Below are 21,060 nucleotides of genomic sequence, written 5' to 3' on the forward strand. Positions count from 1 at the left end.
GACCATACTTGAGCTGAGACCAGAGCTACCAGGGATGTTCAGAGAGCTGTGGGTGAAAATGGTTTGGGCCATTCCCCACAAAATCTCGGAAGGATGGGAAGAAGAACTCTTCTGAACAGCACTGGGAAGGCAGCTCCCTGGTTGCGGAAAGCACACCTCCCTCTTGTACTGAGGTACTTAAGAGAGGCCTAGACGTTAAAATTTACTTGTCGGAGTTCGAAATAGTGATAAAAGGCGCTTTTCATTTAAAAAACGTCTAGTTTTCCCCCAGGACACGCAGCTCCCGAAGAGCAATCCCCGCTGCCGTGGGCAGTGGGGCTGTGGGGCTGTGCCAGCCCCTCGCCGGGCATCGCGCCACACCCGCAGCTGGCTACGGGGAGGTACTGGGAAGAGCCCCTTGGTCGGGAAACGCTGGGAAAAATAAACGCCGCCGGGGCGACAAGCGCTGCGATTTTACTGACGCTTTTTGTGATTTTATTAGGGGGAAAGCAGAAGCACAGCCCGCGCCCGCTCAGGCAGGGCGGAGCCACCCCCCTCCCCTCAGCCCCCTCCTCCTGGGGGGCGTGTGGGACGCGGGCACGGCCGAGCCCCGCTCCGCTCCCGCGGGCACCTCCCTCCTCCCCGCCCTCCGCGGGGCCGGAGCCGCCGCCTCCTCCTCCTCCCGGCGGTGTTCCGGTCGGCGGCGGGAGCGGCGGGGCCCGGCCATGTCGGGGGACGGCGAGGGGGACCCGGCGGCCTTCGTGGCCCTGCACGGGGCCGCGCTCCGCGCCTCGGGGGTGCCGGCGAGGTACTGGGAGAGCCTGAGCCGAAAGCTGCGGGCAGAGGTGGGTGAGCCGCGCCCGGGGCAGCCCCTCCATCCCCGGCGGAGGAGAACCGAGCCGGGGTGTTCCTCGGCAGGGGGAGGGTGGGCTGCGATGCGATGCGATACCGACACGGCGGGCGATGAAATGGATCCAGGTGTGCTGATCTGTTCCCAGGCGTCCGAAGCGCTCGGAGAGAGCGGAGAGGAGCAGTGCTGGAGGGAGCTGATGAATCCAAAAAAAAAAAACCGCAGCTGCCAAGAAGGAAAATTAGCTCTGTCGCAGCCAAACCCATGGCAGTGTCCTAAAGCCTTAAGCCCTTCTTGCCGAAGAGGAATTTTAAAAAGCAGCAGCAGTAGTAGTAGTAATGTTGCTATATGTTAATCCGCGACGGTTTGGGTTGGCTATTGGCAGATGCTTTTTTTATTATTATTTCTGGGGTTTTTTTCCCAGTTTGCAGGCAGGTCTGCCCTGCCCTCAGTCATTTATCTGTGCAGATAGATGTGGTCTCCTGCACGCACAAGTTACCTGTCTCGGGATGTTCCCCAGGAGTGCTTTCAGTTTGTACATTAATTCCCGATCCAATTAAAAGCTCCTCACCTCTCTCAAAGAACAGGGATGCTGGTATGAGAACGTTCTGGCAATAATAATTCAAGGGCTGCTTTGTAAAGCAGTCTGGGAGGGGTAGTGCTGACTTTTTTATCAGGCTGAATTCTGTAAGCCTTTGTAAAATTGCCGTTCATCGATGCAGTGGCATAAATTCGGGGATGCTGCCCTGTCTGAGCCTTGAGTTCCCCTGTTGTAGCCCTGTCCAGGCATCATACAGCTCATCCCCTTGCCCGAGCTGGTTGTGTTTCAGCTCCAGCTGAAACACCTGACCCTGAACTAAAGGGAATGTGGTGGCACAGGGACAGCTCCAGGACAGAGTATCCCTTTTCACCTTTGTAGCAACCACCTGCTCGCTCCCTGGAGCTTTGTGGCGAGAAAAGGAAGAGAAGCTAAGCCGAGGAGTCACTTAGAATAAACTTGTAAGGACACAAGTTGAATTTTGAAGGTGTGTTGTTTTTGGTTTTTTTTTTTTTGGTTTGGACGTACCCAACCCAGCCTCAGTGATGAGGAAAGCTCTCTTGGATTTGTGGAGGTAAAGGAATAAGGAACCGAGGCAGGAAGGAGGTGCAACCCGAAACTAGTTGTCTGGAGACCTGAGAGTGCTCGAGGGAGTCTGGAGGAGTCGACCTGGAGGAGGAGAGATAAATGAGGTGAACTTTTAGTCCTGGGGAGAGAAAGAGAGCAGGGAAGGGAACTCGTGGTGGTTTGCTGGAGGGCATGACGAGCAGTGAGGAAACAAGTAGGGTGGGATGAGAAGTTTGAACAGGTAGTGTAGGACGGTGGGGAAGGAGAGGGGACTGCAGCTTAACATCTCTGTTCAAGTTCATTTTTAATCACTTGAACGCTTCTTTTCCCCAACTTCTCAACTTCAAAGGAGGCTCAGGAGAGAAGCATAGCAAGTCATGATAGGAATGAGTGTTTGTAGGAAAGGAGTTACCAGCATTTAGAAGGTAAGACAATGGAGTGAGAGGAGACCCGTGGTCCTGATCTTTTTAGAGAGGCAGAATGAGGAAAGGATGTGCCCTAAGGCAGCAGCTGCTCCTTCTGTTTCATTTTGCTTGCAGTGGTGGCAGAGCGTGTTCTTCATACTCAGTGTTCCGGCATATGTGGAGAAAGAGGTTTAATGATTCCAGTGAGCTTGAGAAGGTAAATTAGTCTGCTGAGGGTGCTTGTCTCTACTGCTGTAGCTTCAGGGTTTTGTCCAGAAGAAGGGCAAAAGGATATTGAGAAGGTTGGGATGTCCAGGAAAAGTTCCTGTGAGGAGTGCTGTGGACTGGGATGACCTCTTGAGGAGGTAAGGACAGAGCTACACCACCTCACTTAGAACTGCACCACAAGGAATGGCTGGAGGAGAGCAGGAAAGAAAGCAAAGGAGGTGAGGGGACAGGATGAAAATGTTTTGGGAGCCTCAGTAATAAAGAATAACTGAGGGGGGAAGAAAACCGGTGCAACGTGGAGCATAGGATGAGTGTCCTTGTTTCCACGTGTGGAGGTGGGAGGAATTTTTCGTTTGTCCTAACCTGTTGCAAAGATTAAAACTTTCTAGCATAGGACTTGAAAAATTTGCATCCATAATAGAGATAAAAATATCTCTTGCATCAGTTCCTCTAGAAGCCAGCCCAAGGAACTGTTTTCCAACACACATGTGCTTCAACGTGGAATAAATACACCCCTCCCTCCTTTGTGTACCCTAAAGCCTTACAACCTGTGAAAAACGAAGAGTTTGGGTGTTTCTTTTTAATTTACCTTGAGATCTGCTTTCCTTCTGGGAGCATTCTGTGTTTGGATTATGTATTGGATTGCTCATTCAAAACACAGCATATCTGGTAGCTTGGTAAAACCTGCCTTTATTTATCTGTTCTGCATTTAGCGTTCATCGTCTGCTGGGGAGGAAAACTTCTCTGTGTCCCTGACAGAAACTTCAGAAACAAAACAGATGCGTGTGTAATCAATTTTTATAAACACCAAAACTGCATTTCTGTCGTGATGGTTGTTTCTTATGTTACTGGATAAACCTTGTGTAAGCCTGGAAAACGCAGTGCCTGCATCCAATTTTATTCACGATCTCTCTTTTTTTTTTTCTTTTCCCCCTATTCCAGCCATACGCAGGCTTCTGTGTGTGTATTGCAGCAAGATTTTTTATAGCCCTGAGATGTTGCTGGCAAAGGATCGCTTAGAGTTTCATCCCAGTTAGAAATGGAGGCTTTTAATTAATTACTAGAAGGAGTGCAGCATGATAATACTACTAGGCTTTACTTTGCAAGGCAGGGGAGGGCAGGCTGTTGCTCAGAGTCTACCTGTGGCCTTTAAAGCAGCTTGCACTTGTAATTGTCGTGGCATGTGCCTGCTTTGTTACTGAGTTCTCTGCTTCCTCGGGTTTGTTGGGTTGGAACTGCACCCGAGCAGGGAGAGGGAGGGGTTTTGCCCAGACACATTTTGCTTGCAAGTGGTTGTGCCACCAGAATGTGTTGTTGGTACCCTTTTGTTGTTCTTCTAGACGCTGTTGGTTACTCTGGGGGAGCACTTGAAGGGAGCTCTCCCTGCTCTGCTTCGAGCCAGAGGTTGTGTTTTTCAGACTGGTGGCGTGATCTTATCCAGCTGGTTTTTGCTTAAGTAGCTTAATTAAGATTCCCTTAATGCAGCTGCTGTGTTAATAGGTTCAGTGTGACAGATTACCTCGAAGGGAGGGAGGGGAGGACAGCAGTGCTGTGTCCCCCCTGACAACGAGGTGCTTCTGCCACAAGGCCATCAGTGTTTGCATCACCCGTCATGAGTTTAAAAAGAAACAACAAAACCCTCGCAAAAAGCCACTGATTGAGGTGGCCCTGAGCTCATATTAACATTTATCCAGGAGTGTTTGGTGAACAGGTGGAGCCTGTTGGGAGTGGAAGCTACACCTGAGTCAGTGGCTCACCTCCTACCCTACAAACTCTTAAGACAAAAGATGTAGAAAAAAGATGTAGACAGAAGTGTAGAAAGCCACACAGTAGCACCTGTCAAGTGCTCCAGGGATTCACACTTGCAGTTTTAATCTTCTAATGACTTGGCTGCAGTTCCTCCTGCTGGCTAATGAGCTCCTTGAGGACTGCTCTCGAGCCAGTGGCAGGAGCACTGAAGTGTCACTTCAGGGGAGGGTGGAACACGAGTGCCCTGGCAGATCTTTTTTGGCTGCCATGGGCTGGGATTAACACTTGTGTGGTTGAACCAGACGTGGGAGATGATCCAGCTGGGAGCCAGCCTGATGAAAAGGAGTCATGAGCACCCCTGAAGGCCACTCTTCCCTTGGCTGGGACCTGCCTTGCAGCTGCTGTGAATTTTCCAGGCAGCTGTGCAGGGATTTAAACGTTGGTGGCTGCTCTTACAACACAAGAGGCTGTGATGCTGCTCACCATTGAGTAATGTTATCCTCTTCTAGCAAAACTGGAAAACTAGGAATAAATTAGAGCTACTGACTATTTTGACACTTGCTGAAGTGGGAGATGCTGAGTCAGTTTCTGATTTTTGTGGTTTTTTTAATAGGTGTGTTTTTAATCACTAGTGAGTTTGTTTGCAAAGTAATTTTCTTTACCCTAAGAAAAATGCATGTGCTTATGTTAGTTATTAAGGTGTCCCTGCCTGTGGCAGCAGGGCTGGAAATGGGATGGGTTTTTAAGGTCCCTTGTAACCCCAGCCATTCTGTGGTTGTTTTTTCTTATTCAGATCTCTGTTGGTAAAAGCTCTTTTTCTTCAGGTACCTCAGTGTACTTTAGTGTGGTTGTGGAGGTTGGGTAGCACCTGGTTTTGCAGGTCTTAAATTGTTGATTTGAGGAAAGGTTGAGCCAAGGTATTCTGTTTCCAGCCTCTGAAGTTCTTAATGAGGCATTAAACTAATAGACAATCATTAATAGACCTGTTGGTAGGAAAGAAACCAACAAAGCTTCCTGCCAGTGTTAACAAAGAAGCTTCCCAAATAAACAGTTCTATTCAGCTGGGAAATAATAAATACTGTTAAGGTAAAAATGCCAATTTTTATCAGATTGCAGGCAAAAAAATGTCTACAAGTGTTGCACTGTGCATATCAGGGCACTGCCTTAACCAATTGCTTGATATTGTGTGCACTTTCCATCTCAGGTGTTTGATGCTGGTGACTACTTCGGGATAATGCAAGTGGAAGAGGTGGATGATGATGATGAAGGTGATGAAGAAATGGAAGAACAATTGAAAAAGAAGCCAAATCCTGGAAATGGGCCTTGTTTCAAAGTGATTGTAACAAACGAGAACGGGCTTCAAGCCTCGAACCCCAACAGGTGAGCAGTGATTTAATGTTCAGTCTTCGAGTTGTGTGAAACCCAAAAATTATAGTGATAGTTTGCCTTGAAACTTGTTTGACCCCGTTCAGAAATCCTCTTTTCCCACTCTAAGACACAGCTGTGTGTTTGAGGAAAGGTGCATTCACCTTGCAGAGGAGTGAATGCAGGTACCTTAACACTGTTCCTCTCTAAATCATGCAGGAAAGTGGTTTTAGTGAACTGAGGGAGAAAAGAGGGGAAAGGCAACCTTGAAATGAATTCTGCAGAGACAAAACCAGAACTTCGTATCTGCAAGACTGTGCCCATGGAAAAAAAAAAATAAATAAAAAAAAACGCACTGAAGAAGCACTTGTGATCTTCCCAAATCCCAGGCTAAGGAGGCACTAAGCAGCTTCAGGGTAATATCCCTGCTTTAAACTAAGTCATCTGCTTTCTAAATATGATGGTGAAGCTCATGATGAAGCACATAAATGGTGAAGTTCAGAAGTACCTCCTGTGATAACCTTGGGCTTCTTTGCAGGTGTGTTTGGAGGAAGGAGCTGAACACCCAACACGCCTGTTTGCTCACATTTCCAGAGAGCTTGACCTTAGCGTTCTCTGGAGCCCTTAATTTTAAAATGAAATGAGGTTTCAGCTGCATGTGGAACCTGGGATGCAGAAATTGTTCGAGGGTACTCGCCCTATGTGACAGCTGACTTATTTTTTAAACTTTCTGAAATACAGGTGGTGGGGTGGTTTTGTTGTGGATTGTTTGGGTTTTTTGTTTGGGTTTGGGGTTTTTTTGTTTGGTTGGTTTTGTTTTTTGGGGTTTTTTTGTTTGGTTTGGGGTTTTTGTTAGCAAGTAGAATTCAGAGTTTTCTCTGAGGTGGTGCAGCAAGGTGATATAACCAAAATATTGAATAACTGTGTGGTTTTTCCTCAAAATCAGGCAGGCTAAATCAGGGTTAAACTTGTCAAGGGCAGCTGTGCCAGATGTGTATGGTTTTATTTTGGGTTGGACTGTAATTCTTTTAAACAATGCCATTTTTTCTGAAAATAACTTGGTGACCCAGCCCACCCAAGTTAAAAACCAAACCAAATCGAAACAATCAAAACTTAAAACTTAGCCATTTTCTTTTAACAGCATATACAGGCTTTTGATGATGAGACTTCCCCACCTAGTTTTGCAGAAGACAGCAGATGTCACATTGCTCATGGCTGTCAAGGTCCTGGAATAATCTTGCAAAATTAATGCCTTGTTTTCCTTCTTCAGGCAAGAATATCAGGTTGATGCAGTGGAGTTAACAGTGATTGAAAGGGAAGAACGAACTAGGCTTACAAACAGACTGCTCTATTCTCTGTTTGCTCCTCGTTTTTATTGAAGTATTAACGCCCAATAAACTTTTTAGAACAAAACAAAGAGTGTAAAGTTACTGCTGGAAAGTTTACTAAGCTGTAAAAATCCACAGTGTGTGTGTGTGTGTGTGGACTCGGTGAGTAAGAGGAGATTTAGTTATCAAACCATCTGCGGGGCAATTCACAGAACTTTTGGCTGGGGACGTGTGAGAACACGGCCGGTGTGTAAGTAATGCCACCCAAATTCCCTTTTAAGCGTTTTCCTGATCGACCACGCCTGGACGTACCGGGTGGAACACGCCCGGCAGCAGCTGCTCCACGTGCCGGGGCTGCTGCACAGGATGGCCAATCTCATGGGGATCGACTTCCACGGGGAGATCCCGGACGAGGGCAGCGTCGAGCAAGTGCTGCGGGAGATGTGGAAATACAACCAGACCTACCAGCTCTCTCAAGGGGTGAGCCTCTAGTGGGAAAAAGAAAACACACAAAAAAAACCCAAAAAACCTGGTTAGGATGCTAAACGTTTTGGGGTGAAGACATTCCAGTTAGGTGGATATTAACAGAGATATGTACCCAATTAACAGAAGTCCTTTTCAGAGTAAACTTCTCTTTATGGAAGCAGAGCAGCTGCCACGTAGAGCCTAAAGCACAGCTAAAACCCAGCTTTTCTGATGAAAGATGGGGTTTTTATAGAGAGGAGAAAAGTCTGCTGCAAAAGTAGTCTGCTTGTATGCTATGTCTTTTTTTTGTGGTTTTTTTTTCCTACTCAAACTTTTTCACAGTGGAGGAAAGAACCTCTCACAGATTCGACTTGTCTTGCAGGACAGTGTGTGTTGTAGCTGTGTTTGCAGTTTTCCTCACCTGGAACAGAGTGCCTTACACACCAGGGCTGTATGTACACTGTCAAATAACTTACCTTCCTGGTTTGCTGGTGCTGTGTAAATGTTTGCTTACCCTCAGGTGAGAGCCAGCTGCCCTCAAGACAGAGCCTGAGGGTTTGTAGGCATAACTTTACTCCAGGGGCTGCTACTTTTAGATGATAAGACACCAGGTTTGGTCACTCTGCCCCACGTTCTTCAGCTCTGGACCAGCATGTCTGGAGCCTTCAGTCACTTTTAAGTGCACACGTGCCATTTTTGAGGGCATACATCTCTCAGGGTTTGGCTAAAACACCCCTTGTAGGGTTTGCCATGTAGCCCCAAGGCTAGTTTGAGTCTTTAGGGTTAAAAGAGGAGAAAGGTGAATTCTTTGGGCTGATCCCTGAGCAGTGGGAACGTGATCAACCTGCACCTCTTAGCACAGGGACTTGAGGTTGTTCTCTTCTTGCCAATTAAGCTTAGCTCACAGTAGAGCCAGGCCTGAAAAATCCCTGAGAAAGGGATTCATTGTGACTGCTTTTTCTTTTTCCTTGAATAAAAAGGAGACCTGAACAGTATCTCTGAGTCTTTCTACCCTGTTGTCTTTGTTTCCCAACTTCTCATGAGTAGCTCGTGAGGTGGAATTACCTGTGCTACCACTTGAAAAGTGATTTTCTGGAAGGTAATTCATTCAGCCTGTAGTTAACTTGTCTTCTGTTTCCTTCTCTGGCATTGAGCTGCTTGGATATCTCAAATCTAATCTCTCTGTCCCATTTCTGACTCTGTGAAAGGACCACAGTGGTTCTACCAAGCAATTTAAAGTTTATCCTTTCATTCAGGATTTTTTTTTTTTTTTCATGAGAAATGCTGCAGGAAATGTTTTGATGAAAACTAATCTTTCTGTCTTTGGTGCTTTTTCTTGCACTTGTTATGTGCAGGATGTCTCACCCTGTTTCCTCTTACAGACTGCAGAGGAGAAGGTTCCTGTCTGGTACATCATGGATGAGTTTGGATCACGCATCCAGCACTCGGATCAGCCCAGCTTTGCAACAGCACCTCTGTTTTATATGCCCCAGCAAATTGCTTACACCGTTCTCTGGCCTTTGAGAGACCTGGAAACCGGTGGTAAGTGTGTTTTAATTTATTTTATTTAATGCTTGCAGTGGAAGATGGGCAATATTCTTACAAGTCCCTGAGCATTTCCCAGTAGAACAAATATTTCAAGACCAAAATGGCTGCATACATGTAATGCTTTCAAATTTAAAAGTCCTCTGCCTGGTATTTCCATAATCTGTGAGATCAAGACCTTTACCAGTCTAAAAACGTTGCTGTTTTTTTATTGGCAGAGAACTTCAATCTTGCATCGCTGTCGTAGTGAAACTGCCAGTTTAGTCATCTGAGGGGTTAAAAAAAAGTTTAAAAAAACTTCCTTAAAAGTCTCTTTGTAGCTTTGAGTCAGATAGTCAAGTGTTGAAAGTTGGGAAACACCAGACCAGCAGTTTATTCCTGAAATCTTGATCGGGGGCCACCTTTGCCTCCATCAAGTGGAGAAGATAAACCTCCTAAATAACCTCCTTTTTACTGTAGTCCTTTAATTGCTTCTAACTTAAGTGACAGAACTTGTGGTGGTATGAACTGTCCAGCTGTCTTTTGTGTGATGTGCCTTGATAAAGATTATCCTTGGAGGAAGAAACAGTTCCTAAAGGTTCTCCCTGTTGTGCTGCAGATGAAGTCACTCGTGATTATGCCCACGGGGAAACGGACAGATTGATCAGGAAGTGTGTTCTGCTGCCCTGGGTGCCTGATGAGGTGTTGGATGTCAGCTGCTTCACACCAGAGCCATCAGATGAGTATTACCAGGTAGAATTTCAGCAAATTTTTATCATGTTTTACTTCTGTCAAGAAGAGACAGTGTCTGAAAAAAACGTCGCAGGAGTTCTCGTTGTGCTTCTTTTTAAACCTAAACGCTGATTTCAGAGTGTATTAAAAAAAAAAAATGAATAGCACAGTGAGACAAATATCTTACATTTACATATAATATTTTAAGTGTTTAAATACTGAAGCAGCATAAATGAGTTCTAGTGTGTTGTTGCAGTATCGTGTAGCTTCTTCTATAAGCGTGCTACAAAGTACTGCATATGAGGTATCCATCTTCCTGTCAGATATTTGATGCACTGAATTTCTGACTGTAGCCCTGCTGTTCAAGTCTTGAGTTACAGAAAGATGTGTTTTGCTATTTTAGGAGTGGTTATACGTTTTTCAGGCTGGCTTCCTGGGCTCCTCATTTAATGTCATGGTTCAGAAGCATTAAATGTTGGAGCAGAGATGTCTTTAATTGGATGGCACTACTCTAAAGCACTCACCTGGTTCGTTTCAAGCTCTCCTTTCTAATAAAGGATATGGTGGATATTTTAAGGATGTGAAAATTAATGTTTGGAATCTCCTTTTCATGAACCAAGTCTGCATGAGATTCACTTTTAGGAAAAATGAAGACAGCTGATGCGAGTGAGGATGCTGTCCTGGCCATTGCCAGCATTCAAAGTGCAGCTTCTAAAGATGAGTCTATACCCCAACTATCTGTTCCTTATGAGAGATGAGGGGCAGAAAAGGCTGTATCCAGCTTGTCGTTAACAATATCTGCTCAGAAATGAAGTTAACCTGCTCCTGTTGTTGACCTTTGCTGTAGCTAAGGGTATTACATTTCTTATTCTGATTTTTCTGAAAGCTTCAGTGTTCTATGTAAAATAATGAGTGTTGTTACAACAACAGTGTGGCTTAATTTTTTGGACTTATTTCTTTCTTGCTCTTCCTTCTTCCTCTGCTCTTGTACTGATTGATTTGGTTTTTCTGAGCAGCTTATTACACAATATAATGCAATTCTCAAAATGTAGCTCTGGTGAAATTCAGTTGCACCAAAGACAACAGAACCAACGAGACATGCAAATGGACTGGCATATTTTCCGTGATTACAAGTCTGTATAAATTTTTATATAGATTTATATATACACCTATATATTTAAAACATATTTATATATGTATTAATATATAAATATATATGTGTGTATTTAAATATTTACATGGAGAAAAGAAATTGCAGAAGAGTATCTGTAAAGGTTTACAGTCTGAGAAAATTTCACCTGGCTGAACTTCAGCAGGATATTGCTGATAAAATGCTTCCATGAACACTGAGTCACACAAAACATTTTGCCTGTAGCTTCACCTGAAAGATGATGCTGTTTTTTCAGTCACTTCTCTTATAAACTTGAGCGTTTACACTTTAAAATTCAGTTTGGTCTCAGCTGCTGTTCATACCTGCTGAATATTGTGGAGTGTGACCTAAGGCAGCTCTTTCATTCTGCCTGGTATTAACTTTTTGTGCTTTTCTGTGTTTTCCAGGCCATTTTAGCAGAAAACAAGGAAAAACTGCCTGCAGTGATAAACCCACCAGTTTATGCCAAAGACAGAGTTTTCAAGTAGGTATCTGCAAACAAAATGCTTCCCTACCAAGATCATGTGTAGTAACTGCAGTGTGTTCGGCCTTTTCCAGCTTTGAGGAAAGTGAAAGGTGTGATTTTATGTAGCCACTTGCCTGTGATTTTGACTTACCAGTTGCTCTTGTTGAATTTATTCTTCAAAGTGAGTGAATAATCACTTACAGAATTTCTAAAAAAGAAATTTAGTTGGGTTTTTTGTTTGTTTTTTTTTTTTCTTTTTAAATAAGTGCCACCTTGTGGGTGAAAAGAAAGCTGCATAATGTTTTAACGCACACCAGTGGTGTTTTCACTAAAAAGTATGATTAAGGGATATAATAAAGACTCCTTTTCTGCATTATAGAATGTATGTCCACAGGGGTGCCTGTGCTGCTCTGTGAATGTAACTTCTCCACATGAGATTGCCAAACAGAAATCTTCCCAAAACCTGGGATGTTTTAGGTTGGAAATTTAGTTGAAACCTCTGGTTACAAGACTGAGCAAATAAAAGCAGAAACTGCTTTTTTTAATGTCCCGTACTTGCCTCTTTTTCACACACAGGAGTCAAAGGGAGATGCATCCTAATGGCATGCTGGGAAATGCTGATTTATTATTGCTGATTTATTGCTGCTGCCTCTTTCTTTTGTGCCCTCTGTTCCAAATGAATTCACATTCACAGCAGAGAGGGAAGAAGGAGAGGGGGGAAGAGAGTGAATAATAGAACTAAATGCTTCACAGACAACTTACTCCTTCCATTTTGTCTTGGGCTTGATCGTCTTTGAGTTCTTCAGAGCAGAGATCTGATTTTTTTTTTTTTTTTTCAGATTTATGCCTTAATACTAAAGCACCTAAGGGGGTCTGGCCACTAAACTCAGTGACAGGTGTTGGCAGTGAAATACATTAATTTTACATAGTGTTTCCAGGAACTTTTCATTCTCCAACTGGAATTATTTGTCTGTCCCAGGACCTTTTATGGTCAGAGGATTGCACACAGAACGGGTGGAGAAATTTAAAAGCCTTATTTTCCCCTCTCATCTTAACCTCTGTCAGCTTGTTACAGTGGCATTTCTGCTCTTAACAGTTGAGCCCCCCCCCGTTTCTTTTGTGCTGCACTTTCACATTCTTTAAGCAACTCTTAAAATGCATCATCCTGGCACATGAATTTCTCAGCAAGGCTTCAAGATTAGGAAAGCAGGCTCCGTATTCTGTATTTTACAGAAGAAGGGGTTTTGGGGTCGGACATGAAAACCTGTGACTGATCAAATGATGTCTAGAGAATGATGTGGAGTAAGATTTATTGGATTTATCAGATGCTGCCAGGCTCTCCCAGTGTCCTTCCATGCTGTGTAAGGCCCCCAGGCCCTTGGTACAGCAGCATTTTTCTTACCACTCTCTCTTTTTAATTGGAGTAAGGGAGTTTGCCACAGGTTTGACTTTCAGCACTGATTTAATTTTTTTTTAACACCTCAGGCCTAGGGCTAGGTGAACAACTTAGGTTCAACCTCCTTGTTACCCTGTTTGGAAGAATTTCTGTGAGAAAACTCAGTTAATGAACCAGAGGTTCCAAAGGTATTTGCTGTGGGGTAAGGAGGGGAAAGAACCCACTTCTCAAAACACATGGAACTCTACAAGTTTTAGCCAACCACTTTGCTTTTCAGAATGGGTGTAGCAAGCTACAGTCATTCTGAAAGCTACTCAGAAAAGTAACTTCTAACCCTTTTTCCTGAGCTGGAAGCCAGATACTGTTCATACAACCTGGAGCAAAAAAACAAACAACTGTGCAGTGTGTTGGCTTAAGCACAAGAAGGAAAAGAAACAACAAGAAAACTGTTGCTGAGTGGATTTAACCAGCAGAATAGATCCACTTGTGTAGATCTGATGACCCTTTTGCTCCTAAGACCCATTAAGCCAGGTTTGGGTCTCAGGACTACATGAGATGAGTGTCTTTATTAATGGGATGGTGCTTTGTATTGTGGGGTATATTTATAAGGAAACCTGTGTGGGATTGCCTGAGCAACTTAAATTTTAGCAGTTCTCGTGCTGCACGTGTTCTTCTGTGCATATTTGGCACATGGAGCTATGCAGAGCATCTCACACACTTTTCTTTTTAAAGAAGTTCTTTATTTTCCCCCCCCTGTGACTGGGCTATTTTTGCAGTTTATCTTTTCAGAGAAGTGTCTGGGGAATAAATCTTCCAGTTGGTTAGTAGTGGAGGAGGAGAGGAAAGTTGTACAATGGGTAAGAATAGGTCTGGAAAGGAGGAAGGATATAGTAGTTTCCCGTGGAAAAAATTAATGGTTTCTTAGTCTGTTTAAATATTCCCTTACTATAAGAACAGTTTTTCTGTATCAGTCTCATTTTGGAGTCAACATGCTGAATTCTGAATTAAGTGACCTCACTTAAAGCTGTAAAATCATCAAAATAACCCCTATTTCTACGTGCTTATTTTAGCATTCAAGTCACTGGTTTTATTTGAGAGGGGAATTTCCTGAGATAGGCAACATCTTGCCTCCTTCTTCGTCATGTAGTGGGATGTGTGTCAGGTTTGGGTTGGGTTTTGGTGTGGTTTGAAATGGGGTTGAGAGGAGATTTGTATTAAACCTCAAAGCTGCATGTATTTCCTGCACATACCTAAGGAACACACTTTCTAAAGTTCTGGTTATTTGCAAATGTCTCTGTGTGGGAAGTTGTGACCAGGGGAAAATAATCTTTTGAAGCTACTGAGTTAACCTGACAAGATTTCCTATGACTTCCTTTCATGGGGGTGACAGCAGGTTGATTTTTAGAGCTCTTCCAGCACTGCAGGTATTTACAAGGTCATGGTCTTCTCATGCAGAGTAGAGAATTCCTGCTAATGCTTCTCTGTCAGGGACTTGGTCATCACCTTCTGAGCTGTGACTTCTGTGAAGCTGTCAGGGCTAAACCACCTTGGAGATTTCTGTCTCAAAAATACAGTTTTTTTGAATCTATTTCCACTTAACTGTCTTGGAGAGTTGTCTCAAAATACAGTGTTTTGAATCTGTCCCACTTCTGTTTAAAATGTTTTTGTGTATCACAGGGAGCGTGTACTGGGAAACCGTAATTCTTGGAGAAAGTCAAGACTGAAATTTCTCTGTTCGAACACCAGTTGATCAGTTCCAGGTCAAACTGATGTTTCCCTTCATTTGTCTCTTTTTTTTATTTGTTTGTTTGTTTCTTCTTCCAGGGTTTTCACAGACATTCAGCAAGTCCTCAACAACCTGACACATCCCCGCTTTGTGTTCACGGACAGCGAGGGGGAGGCAGACATCCTCTACAACTTCTCTCACTTCAAAGATTACAGGTTGGGATTGTTCCCCTGAGAATACAGTTTATTTTTTTTTCCCTCCCCAAAGCCTCCCTCCTTCACCGACAACTTGTTTGTTTTGTAGGAAGCTCAGTGAGGAGAGGCCCGAGGTGATGGTGAATCAGTTCCCGTGTGAGAACCTCCTGACTGTCAAGGACTGCTTGGCATCCGTTGCCAGACGAGCTGGAGGCCCAGATGGGCCAAGGTGGTTGCCTCGGACTTTTAACCTCCAGACAGAGCTGCCTCAGTTCATCAGCTACTTTCAGCAGCGGGACAGAAGGTGACTCTTGTTCTCACTTCCTTAGTTTTGTTCTTTCTTGATCCCAGCATTCCTCCCTCATTTTGGGCTCGGCAGCTGTTGCACCACCACAGGTTGGCTCATGCTGTTTTTATGTCCGAGTGAATTTTTGCTGAAAAGTGTGAGCTTTTTAGATTTATTTTTTTTTAGTGTAACAGTAGTTAAGCAGCACATTTTGAAACCCGGGAACTTTGCCATGGTTTGAATACAGGTCGTTGCTTTTTGCCTAGTCAGTCAGGACCTTACCTCTTGTATTTAATTGATACACAAAAGCTTAAAATGAGTTTGCAACAAGTCTGTTTGTTTTTTTTTTTTTCCAGGGGACAGTAGCAGTTGCTCCTGCACTTAAGCCAGAGGGGAAAATGTTTAAAGTACTTGGGTTCTGTAAGGTTATGAAAGTAAACTTTAGTTTTAGTGTTAGCTTAAAGCAGTTGTGGAGCTTTAGGGTTTTAAACCTGCAGCATCACCCTGTCCTTTTGAGTTAGGACTGTAAAGGATACATGGAAAGACCAGCATCTTGCCAGTTATTCTCAAGGATAACTCAAAGAATTTGGCACCTGGAGGTGTCTGGTACTAGAAAGTGAGGTGATGGTGCTGTGCTTTCATTTTCTTGCAATGTGAGCTGTTGAGATATTGTGTGGTTTTTTTCCCCAAAGTGATGAGTTATGGTGTCATTTAATGTTAATGATTTGGAGGTGTCATTAGGGAACCAACTTGGAATACGGCACAATACCCTGCCAGAATGTCCTCAGACCCCTGGATGGAGAGCTGTGCATGTCCATGGAGGTGCTGTCCTGCTGATGGGTTGTTTTCCCCCTCTGATGGAGTCAGATGCAGGAGAAGGAGATAACCAGTGAGATCGTGCTGGGCCCTTAATGAAAAAAAAATTATCTGTGAAAGACAATAAGCTTGTTCCCCCTTTTAATCCTAACACCTACTGCTCCCAGCTGACAGTCAGAAATCCTTGGTTCTTGCACTGCAGCCCCCAGCTTTATGAATTATTTTTTCAGGAGAGGATTATGGACCTGCTCAAGTGGATGTTCAGACAGAATGAGGTGGATACTTACAGGTGTTGCTCTCTTTCTCTCTCTCTCAGAGGAGAAGACAACCACTGGATATGCAAACCATGGAACTTGGCCAGAAGCCTGGATACCCATATCACCAACAGCCTTAACAGCATCATCAGGCACAGGGAAAGCAGCCCAAAGGTCAGAGAGAGCGTGGCTTTGAGCGGGATTTATAAAGGGCAGAGCTGAAAAAGCTGCTTCACAGAGGGAAGTGCTGAATAGATTCAGTGTGAATCTGTGCTGAACAGATTCAGTGACACTGTCTGTGGTCTGGCTTTGTTGCAGGTAGTGTGCAAATACATCGAGGAGCCCGTGCTGTTCCACAGGGAGGACGTGGGGATGGTGAAGTTCGACATCCGTTACGTTGTGCTGCTGAGGTCCGTGAAGCCCCTCCGGCTCTACAGCTACGACGTGTTCTGGCTGCGTTTCTCCAACAGGTAATCCCCTTCCCCTCAGGGGTCCTGGGCTGGAATCTGACCCCTTGGAGGGTCTTGGAGCTGAATCTGACCCCTTGGAAACTTAAGGAGTTGTTCTGTTCCTCAGGGCGTTCTCACTTGATGACTTGGACGACTATGAGAAGCATTTCACGGTCATGAATTATGCTCCTGGTGTCACATTAAAACAGGTGAGCAAACAGCAAAAAAACCACACTCCCTCACCTTTCTGTTGTTAGAGGATCTTCCAGTACCTGCTTTGTGACTATTAGCAAATAACCTTTTTCAAAGTACCCCAAGTCCTAGGCAAATACTTCCTAGACTCCTTCCCCTCTTCCCCCCAGGCATCTGTGCTAATATAAAGTAACACAAACCTCCATCCTGAATATAACCCACACTGAGAGAGACAACAGAAGAGTTACAGAGAGTGGCAGCTTGTCACTGGCAAAGCCTTAGTGTGGTCTTTCATAACTAATTCCCCCGTTCTCTACCTGCATTTTCATGAGTGGCAAAAAATACTGGATATTCCATTCTCATGTCTTAGTCATTCCCAATTAAACTGTTTCAGGTACACTGTGAAGACTTCATTCCTCTGTTTGAAAAACAGTATCCTGAATATCCTTGGACAACAGTACAAGTAAGTCAGCAGCTCATCTTTCTCATGTAAATGTCCATGGATCTATTTGGGTGTGGTTTTTTTACTCAGCTTTTCCATTTTTATCTCGTAAGACATATTTTATGTGTGTCAGTTCTACCAAGGACATCACATGTTGACCTTTTACTTTAGAAGCATTTCTTAACTTTGCATAATTCGCCCTCAAACACTTTGATGATAAAGACTTTTATTTCATGATCTGAGGATTTTACTTTGTGATTACACCGTGTTGGACTTAATAATACAGCCAGTCCTCACTACCCCAGTGTTGTCATTAGGTCTAAATGCACATTTTGAAGCCACTACTGTGCAGATTTTCCTCTGTTGCTTGGTGTAATTTATACAAGCTCTAAAAAACTGTATTAATGAAGTGATTAGAAACACGTTTATTGCTTTTGTGGAACCTCACTTCTCATTCAGAGACCTTTTTTCTGTTGTTAGGCAGATATTTTTAAGGCATTTGCTGAACTGTTCCAAGTTGCTTCAGCTAAACCTGCACCTCTTGGCATCTGTGATTATCCCTCATCCAGAGCAATATATGCCATTGACTTGATGCTTAAATGGGACACCAGCAGAGATGGTGAGAAGCTCGTTTATCTGAATGTTGAACTCTTTATTCTGTCAAGTTCTTGGCTGCCTCCTTGTTTCCCTTGTGCCCCTGCTGTTCCTGTTCTCTGTTTGTAAAAAAAGCCAAAACAACCCGGTGGGGGGTGGTGGGGAAAAACCAAACAAAAGGACCCAAACAAACCACCACAAACATACACAAAAACCCCAAACAAATGGGAGTGGTTGCAGTGTAAAAGAGCAGGACTGCTGGATATCCAGGAGGTTTAAGAAAGGAAGGTGTGTACTGGAGACATGAAAGGAGAAGCAGAGTTTTCTGGAAGATGTTTCAGGCTGTTTCAGGCCAGGCAGATGTATCAGGAAGATCCTCTTGAATCGCTGCAAATTCTCTTTCTAAATGAGGTGCTGGATTAACAGCGATTGCAGAATCTGTTGGATGATTGTCCTCTGGATAATGATGGTAGAACAAACCTCTGTCCCTCCAGTAAAAGCCAAACCCACTGAAACTAAACCAACCCAGTTTGGGTCACACAAGATGGCTTTTTCCAGCCATCGTCTGTAATCTCTGGATCGAGGACAGGTAGCGATTCGGGATCTCTCTGGGGCTTGTACTGAGCTGCAGTGTTTGTGTTCACAGGGAAAAGAATCATGCAGCCTCAGATCCTGGAGGTGAACTTTAATCCTGACTGTGACAGAGCCTGCAAATACCACCCCACCTTTTTCAATGATGTCTTCAGCACCCTGTTTCTGGACGAACCAGACGGCTGCCACGTGACGTGCATTGTGTAGCCACAGGAGGCACAGCTCCTACCCATCTCCTTCTCAGATATGCTTAACAGCAAGAGAAATATTTCAGTTCTATGAGCTGCTGATGCAACTGTTTTCCTATACTGATAACCAAGGGGGGAAAAAAAAATATTATCAGAAGAATAAGCATATACTGTGTTGATAATCACGTCCGTGTTTTCCTCGTCATTCTTTGTTCTTTCTTGTAAATCGTTGGTGTGTGTTAAAAGTGTCTTGTTTGTTGAATATGGGAGACCTCAAAATAGGACAGTAATTAGGGCAGTGGACTTGTTTTTCTGGTAGCCTGATTGCTTGCTTGCTGGGCAGCATTGCACAAGTTCCCTGTGTCAGCATTAAAAGTATAATTTACTGAATCGTTCTGGAGTTGGTATCTCTCTTTCTTATCTGTCCCTCCTTAGACAAAGATACAAAAAGTTCTGGTGGGAAAATAATGAACAGAGGCTTAAGGAGACTCAAGATTTTATGGCTCTTCCCATTTTTCTTATTTAAAAAGAGGCCAACCTCAACCACAGCTTTTAGGAAGCCTTTAAGGATGCTGGCTGTCAGCCTTAAAATCAATCAGGTTTTTGAGAAGGGGTCAGTAAGAAGGAGGCAGTGTCAAGGGCAGCACAGGAATGCAGAAGGAATGCCTGAAGGAATTAAAAGGATTTGGAACGCTCTCCTAGAAGCCCAAGCGGTCTTTGGACTTCAAAGTTTAGGCCTTAAGGAAGGGCTGTTTGGCAGCTTGAAATTAATTATTCCTGATCTCTCTTCTTTCCTTGGATCAGAGTGACAGGCTGAAATTTAGGGTTGCAAAAATCCTGCTGTCATGGCGTACATAGTGGGTAAATAGTCATTATTTCAGCCAGTTTGCAGCACAATCAGGATGTGTTTGAGAGCAGAGTGTAGTTATAAAATTGTACAAATGTTCTAAGCCTCACTCCAAATTTGGTGAATGTGCTGCACGTTATCCCTCGTGATCAGGAAGGGAAGGGAATATATGAGGCCATTTCAGGCTGGTCTGCAGAAACCCACTTCTGGAACACAGGCTGGAGAAATAAACCATCTGGGACTTGGGAAAATGGGATTGCACAGCCAGAAGTGTTCAGAGCCACACTGGCCTCTCCTGGCTCATGAATCAGGACTGGTTTGGACCAGTAAACTGGACTAAAGAAACCTGGTGAAGTGATTTAACTCAGGTGGTGTGACTGCTTCCAGGGCAGGGAGAAGGTCTGGCTGTGATACAGGATATCCTAATGGATGTAAGGAGACATTCAGATGTGTTTTTGTCGCTTGTAGGGGAGCAAAAGGCACTTTATGCCTTCAAAGGATCTGAAAACAGGTAAGAAAGTGCCTGCGGATCTAAAGGGGAAGGTGGGGCCTCACAATTTCTTTACAGGTGCTCTGAGTTTCCTGGTTTGTCTTGCCCAGTGCAGCATGAGAAGAGGTGGAGAGGCTATCTCTGATAAGACAATAAAACCCTGTTACCTTCTGCTCCAAACAATTTACAGACACCACAAGCAAGGAACAAGGTAAGTCTGACATGTAGTTTAATTCATTCAGCTGTCAGTAGAACGTGCCTGGCTTCAGGAGTAGGCAGGCACAAATTGTTAAAAAGAGCTTGTCTTCAATGTTTCCAGAGTACAGTGACCAGAAGACAAATATCTGGCAGCTGTAGTGGGACTGTGCCTGGTGGTAAACACGAGAGATTCAGGCCACAATCATCCCTGTCACTGTTAGGAGCACCTTTCTGGAAGATTGTGTTGGTATGTGGCTGGATTTCTTCCTCTGAACATGGCGGAGTTGGAGTTCCTGCTCATTTCTGGTAATTGTTAAAATGGTGCTGTCATACAAAATATAATGCTGTCGTAATGGAGCATTAGTACTTTTAAATCAACACCACTTTTTAGTTTGCTGTAAAACCCAGCCAGTGACCTGCCTGGTAAAGGCGTATTTGTTTTGACAAGTACTGCTTTGTCAGCTTGTCATTAGCAAACTAATGGTGTGAGCAGTTCAGCTAAAAATAAAAGAAGGCCATAACTTTTATATATAAAAAAATCATTGTGGGGAAAAAAAAAAAAAAAAAAAAGGATCTTTCTGGCCAAAAACTGGTTATTCAGGTTTTTTCTTGCTGGGATTGTCCTTCCAGATCCGATAGTTGAGTGCAGAAGCCATGGTGAGCCAGGCTAAATAAGGAACCATCAAATAAGCTGCTGTTCTGTTGATGTTGTACCAGGAAGCAGCTGTAGCTGTTGCTGTCCCCGTTGTAAGCAGGAGAGTCGCCAAGCCCTGAAACACAGGAGGTGGTTTAGTGTTGTTTTTCCTCGTTGGGTTTCCTTGACCCCACAGTCTTTGTGTGGCTCTTCCCACCTGGCTCTGTCCCTCTGTGGGCTAATTCCTTCCCAGAAAACTAGTCAGCAAAAAGAAAAGACAGATTTCTGCCGGGTTAAGAATCGATTCAACTCATCAGATGATGCAACAGGTACAAGAAAGGGCTTTAAAAAGTCTTCCCCTGTTACAGCATCTCATGTTTGTCTAGAGAACCAGGCAAATATTTTACTTTTCTATTTT

The 21,060-nt window shown here is 44.0% G+C and overlaps 1 protein-coding gene across 3 annotated transcripts; it reads left to right on the plus strand.

Annotated features, from left to right (window-relative positions):
- The first annotated feature begins 661 nt into the window (after positions 1 to 661).
- Positions 662 to 18,607, plus strand: TTLL12 (tubulin tyrosine ligase like 12). Of its 3 annotated transcripts, none has more exons than XM_027901742.1 (14): positions 662 to 824; positions 5,520 to 5,695; positions 7,290 to 7,488; positions 8,856 to 9,015; positions 9,617 to 9,750; positions 11,287 to 11,363; positions 14,566 to 14,682; positions 14,771 to 14,965; positions 16,080 to 16,191; positions 16,336 to 16,487; positions 16,594 to 16,675; positions 17,053 to 17,121; positions 17,581 to 17,719; positions 18,341 to 18,607. In XM_027901742.1, exons 1-14 carry the CDS (start codon positions 705 to 707, stop codon positions 18,490 to 18,492), a joined length of 1,884 nt encoding a protein of 627 aa, XP_027757543.1. In that variant the 5' UTR covers positions 662 to 704; the 3' UTR covers positions 18,493 to 18,607. The 3 variants fall into 3 exon arrangements, with proteins under 3 accessions (XP_027757543.1, XP_027757544.1, XP_027757545.1); XM_027901743.1 differs by lacking the exon at positions 662 to 824 and adding an exon at positions 1,918 to 2,059; XM_027901744.1 differs by lacking the exon at positions 662 to 824 and adding an exon at positions 2,624 to 2,784.
- The last annotated feature ends 2,453 nt before the right edge of the window (positions 18,608 to 21,060 follow it).

The sequence above is a fragment of the Empidonax traillii genome, unplaced genomic scaffold, assembly GCF_003031625.1.
Source record: "Empidonax traillii isolate 1590-97213 ecotype Southwest subspecies unplaced genomic scaffold, ASM303162v1 scaffold809:size313224, whole genome shotgun sequence".
Lineage (NCBI taxonomy): Eukaryota > Metazoa > Chordata > Aves > Passeriformes > Tyrannidae > Empidonax > Empidonax traillii.

Excerpts from the sequence above, each read along its gene's own strand:
- TTLL12 (XM_027901742.1), top strand. The coding sequence starts at position 705 with ATGTCGGGGGACGGCGAGGGGGACCCGGCGGCCTTCGTGGCCCTGCAC. Across the intron at positions 14,683-14,770 it reads TCTCACTTCAAAGATTACAG|GAAGCTCAGTGAGGAGAGGC; the intron begins GTTGGGATTGTT and ends TTTGTTTTGTAG. Across the intron at positions 16,676-17,052 it reads CTGGTGTCACATTAAAACAG|GTACACTGTGAAGACTTCAT; the intron begins GTGAGCAAACAG and ends AAACTGTTTCAG.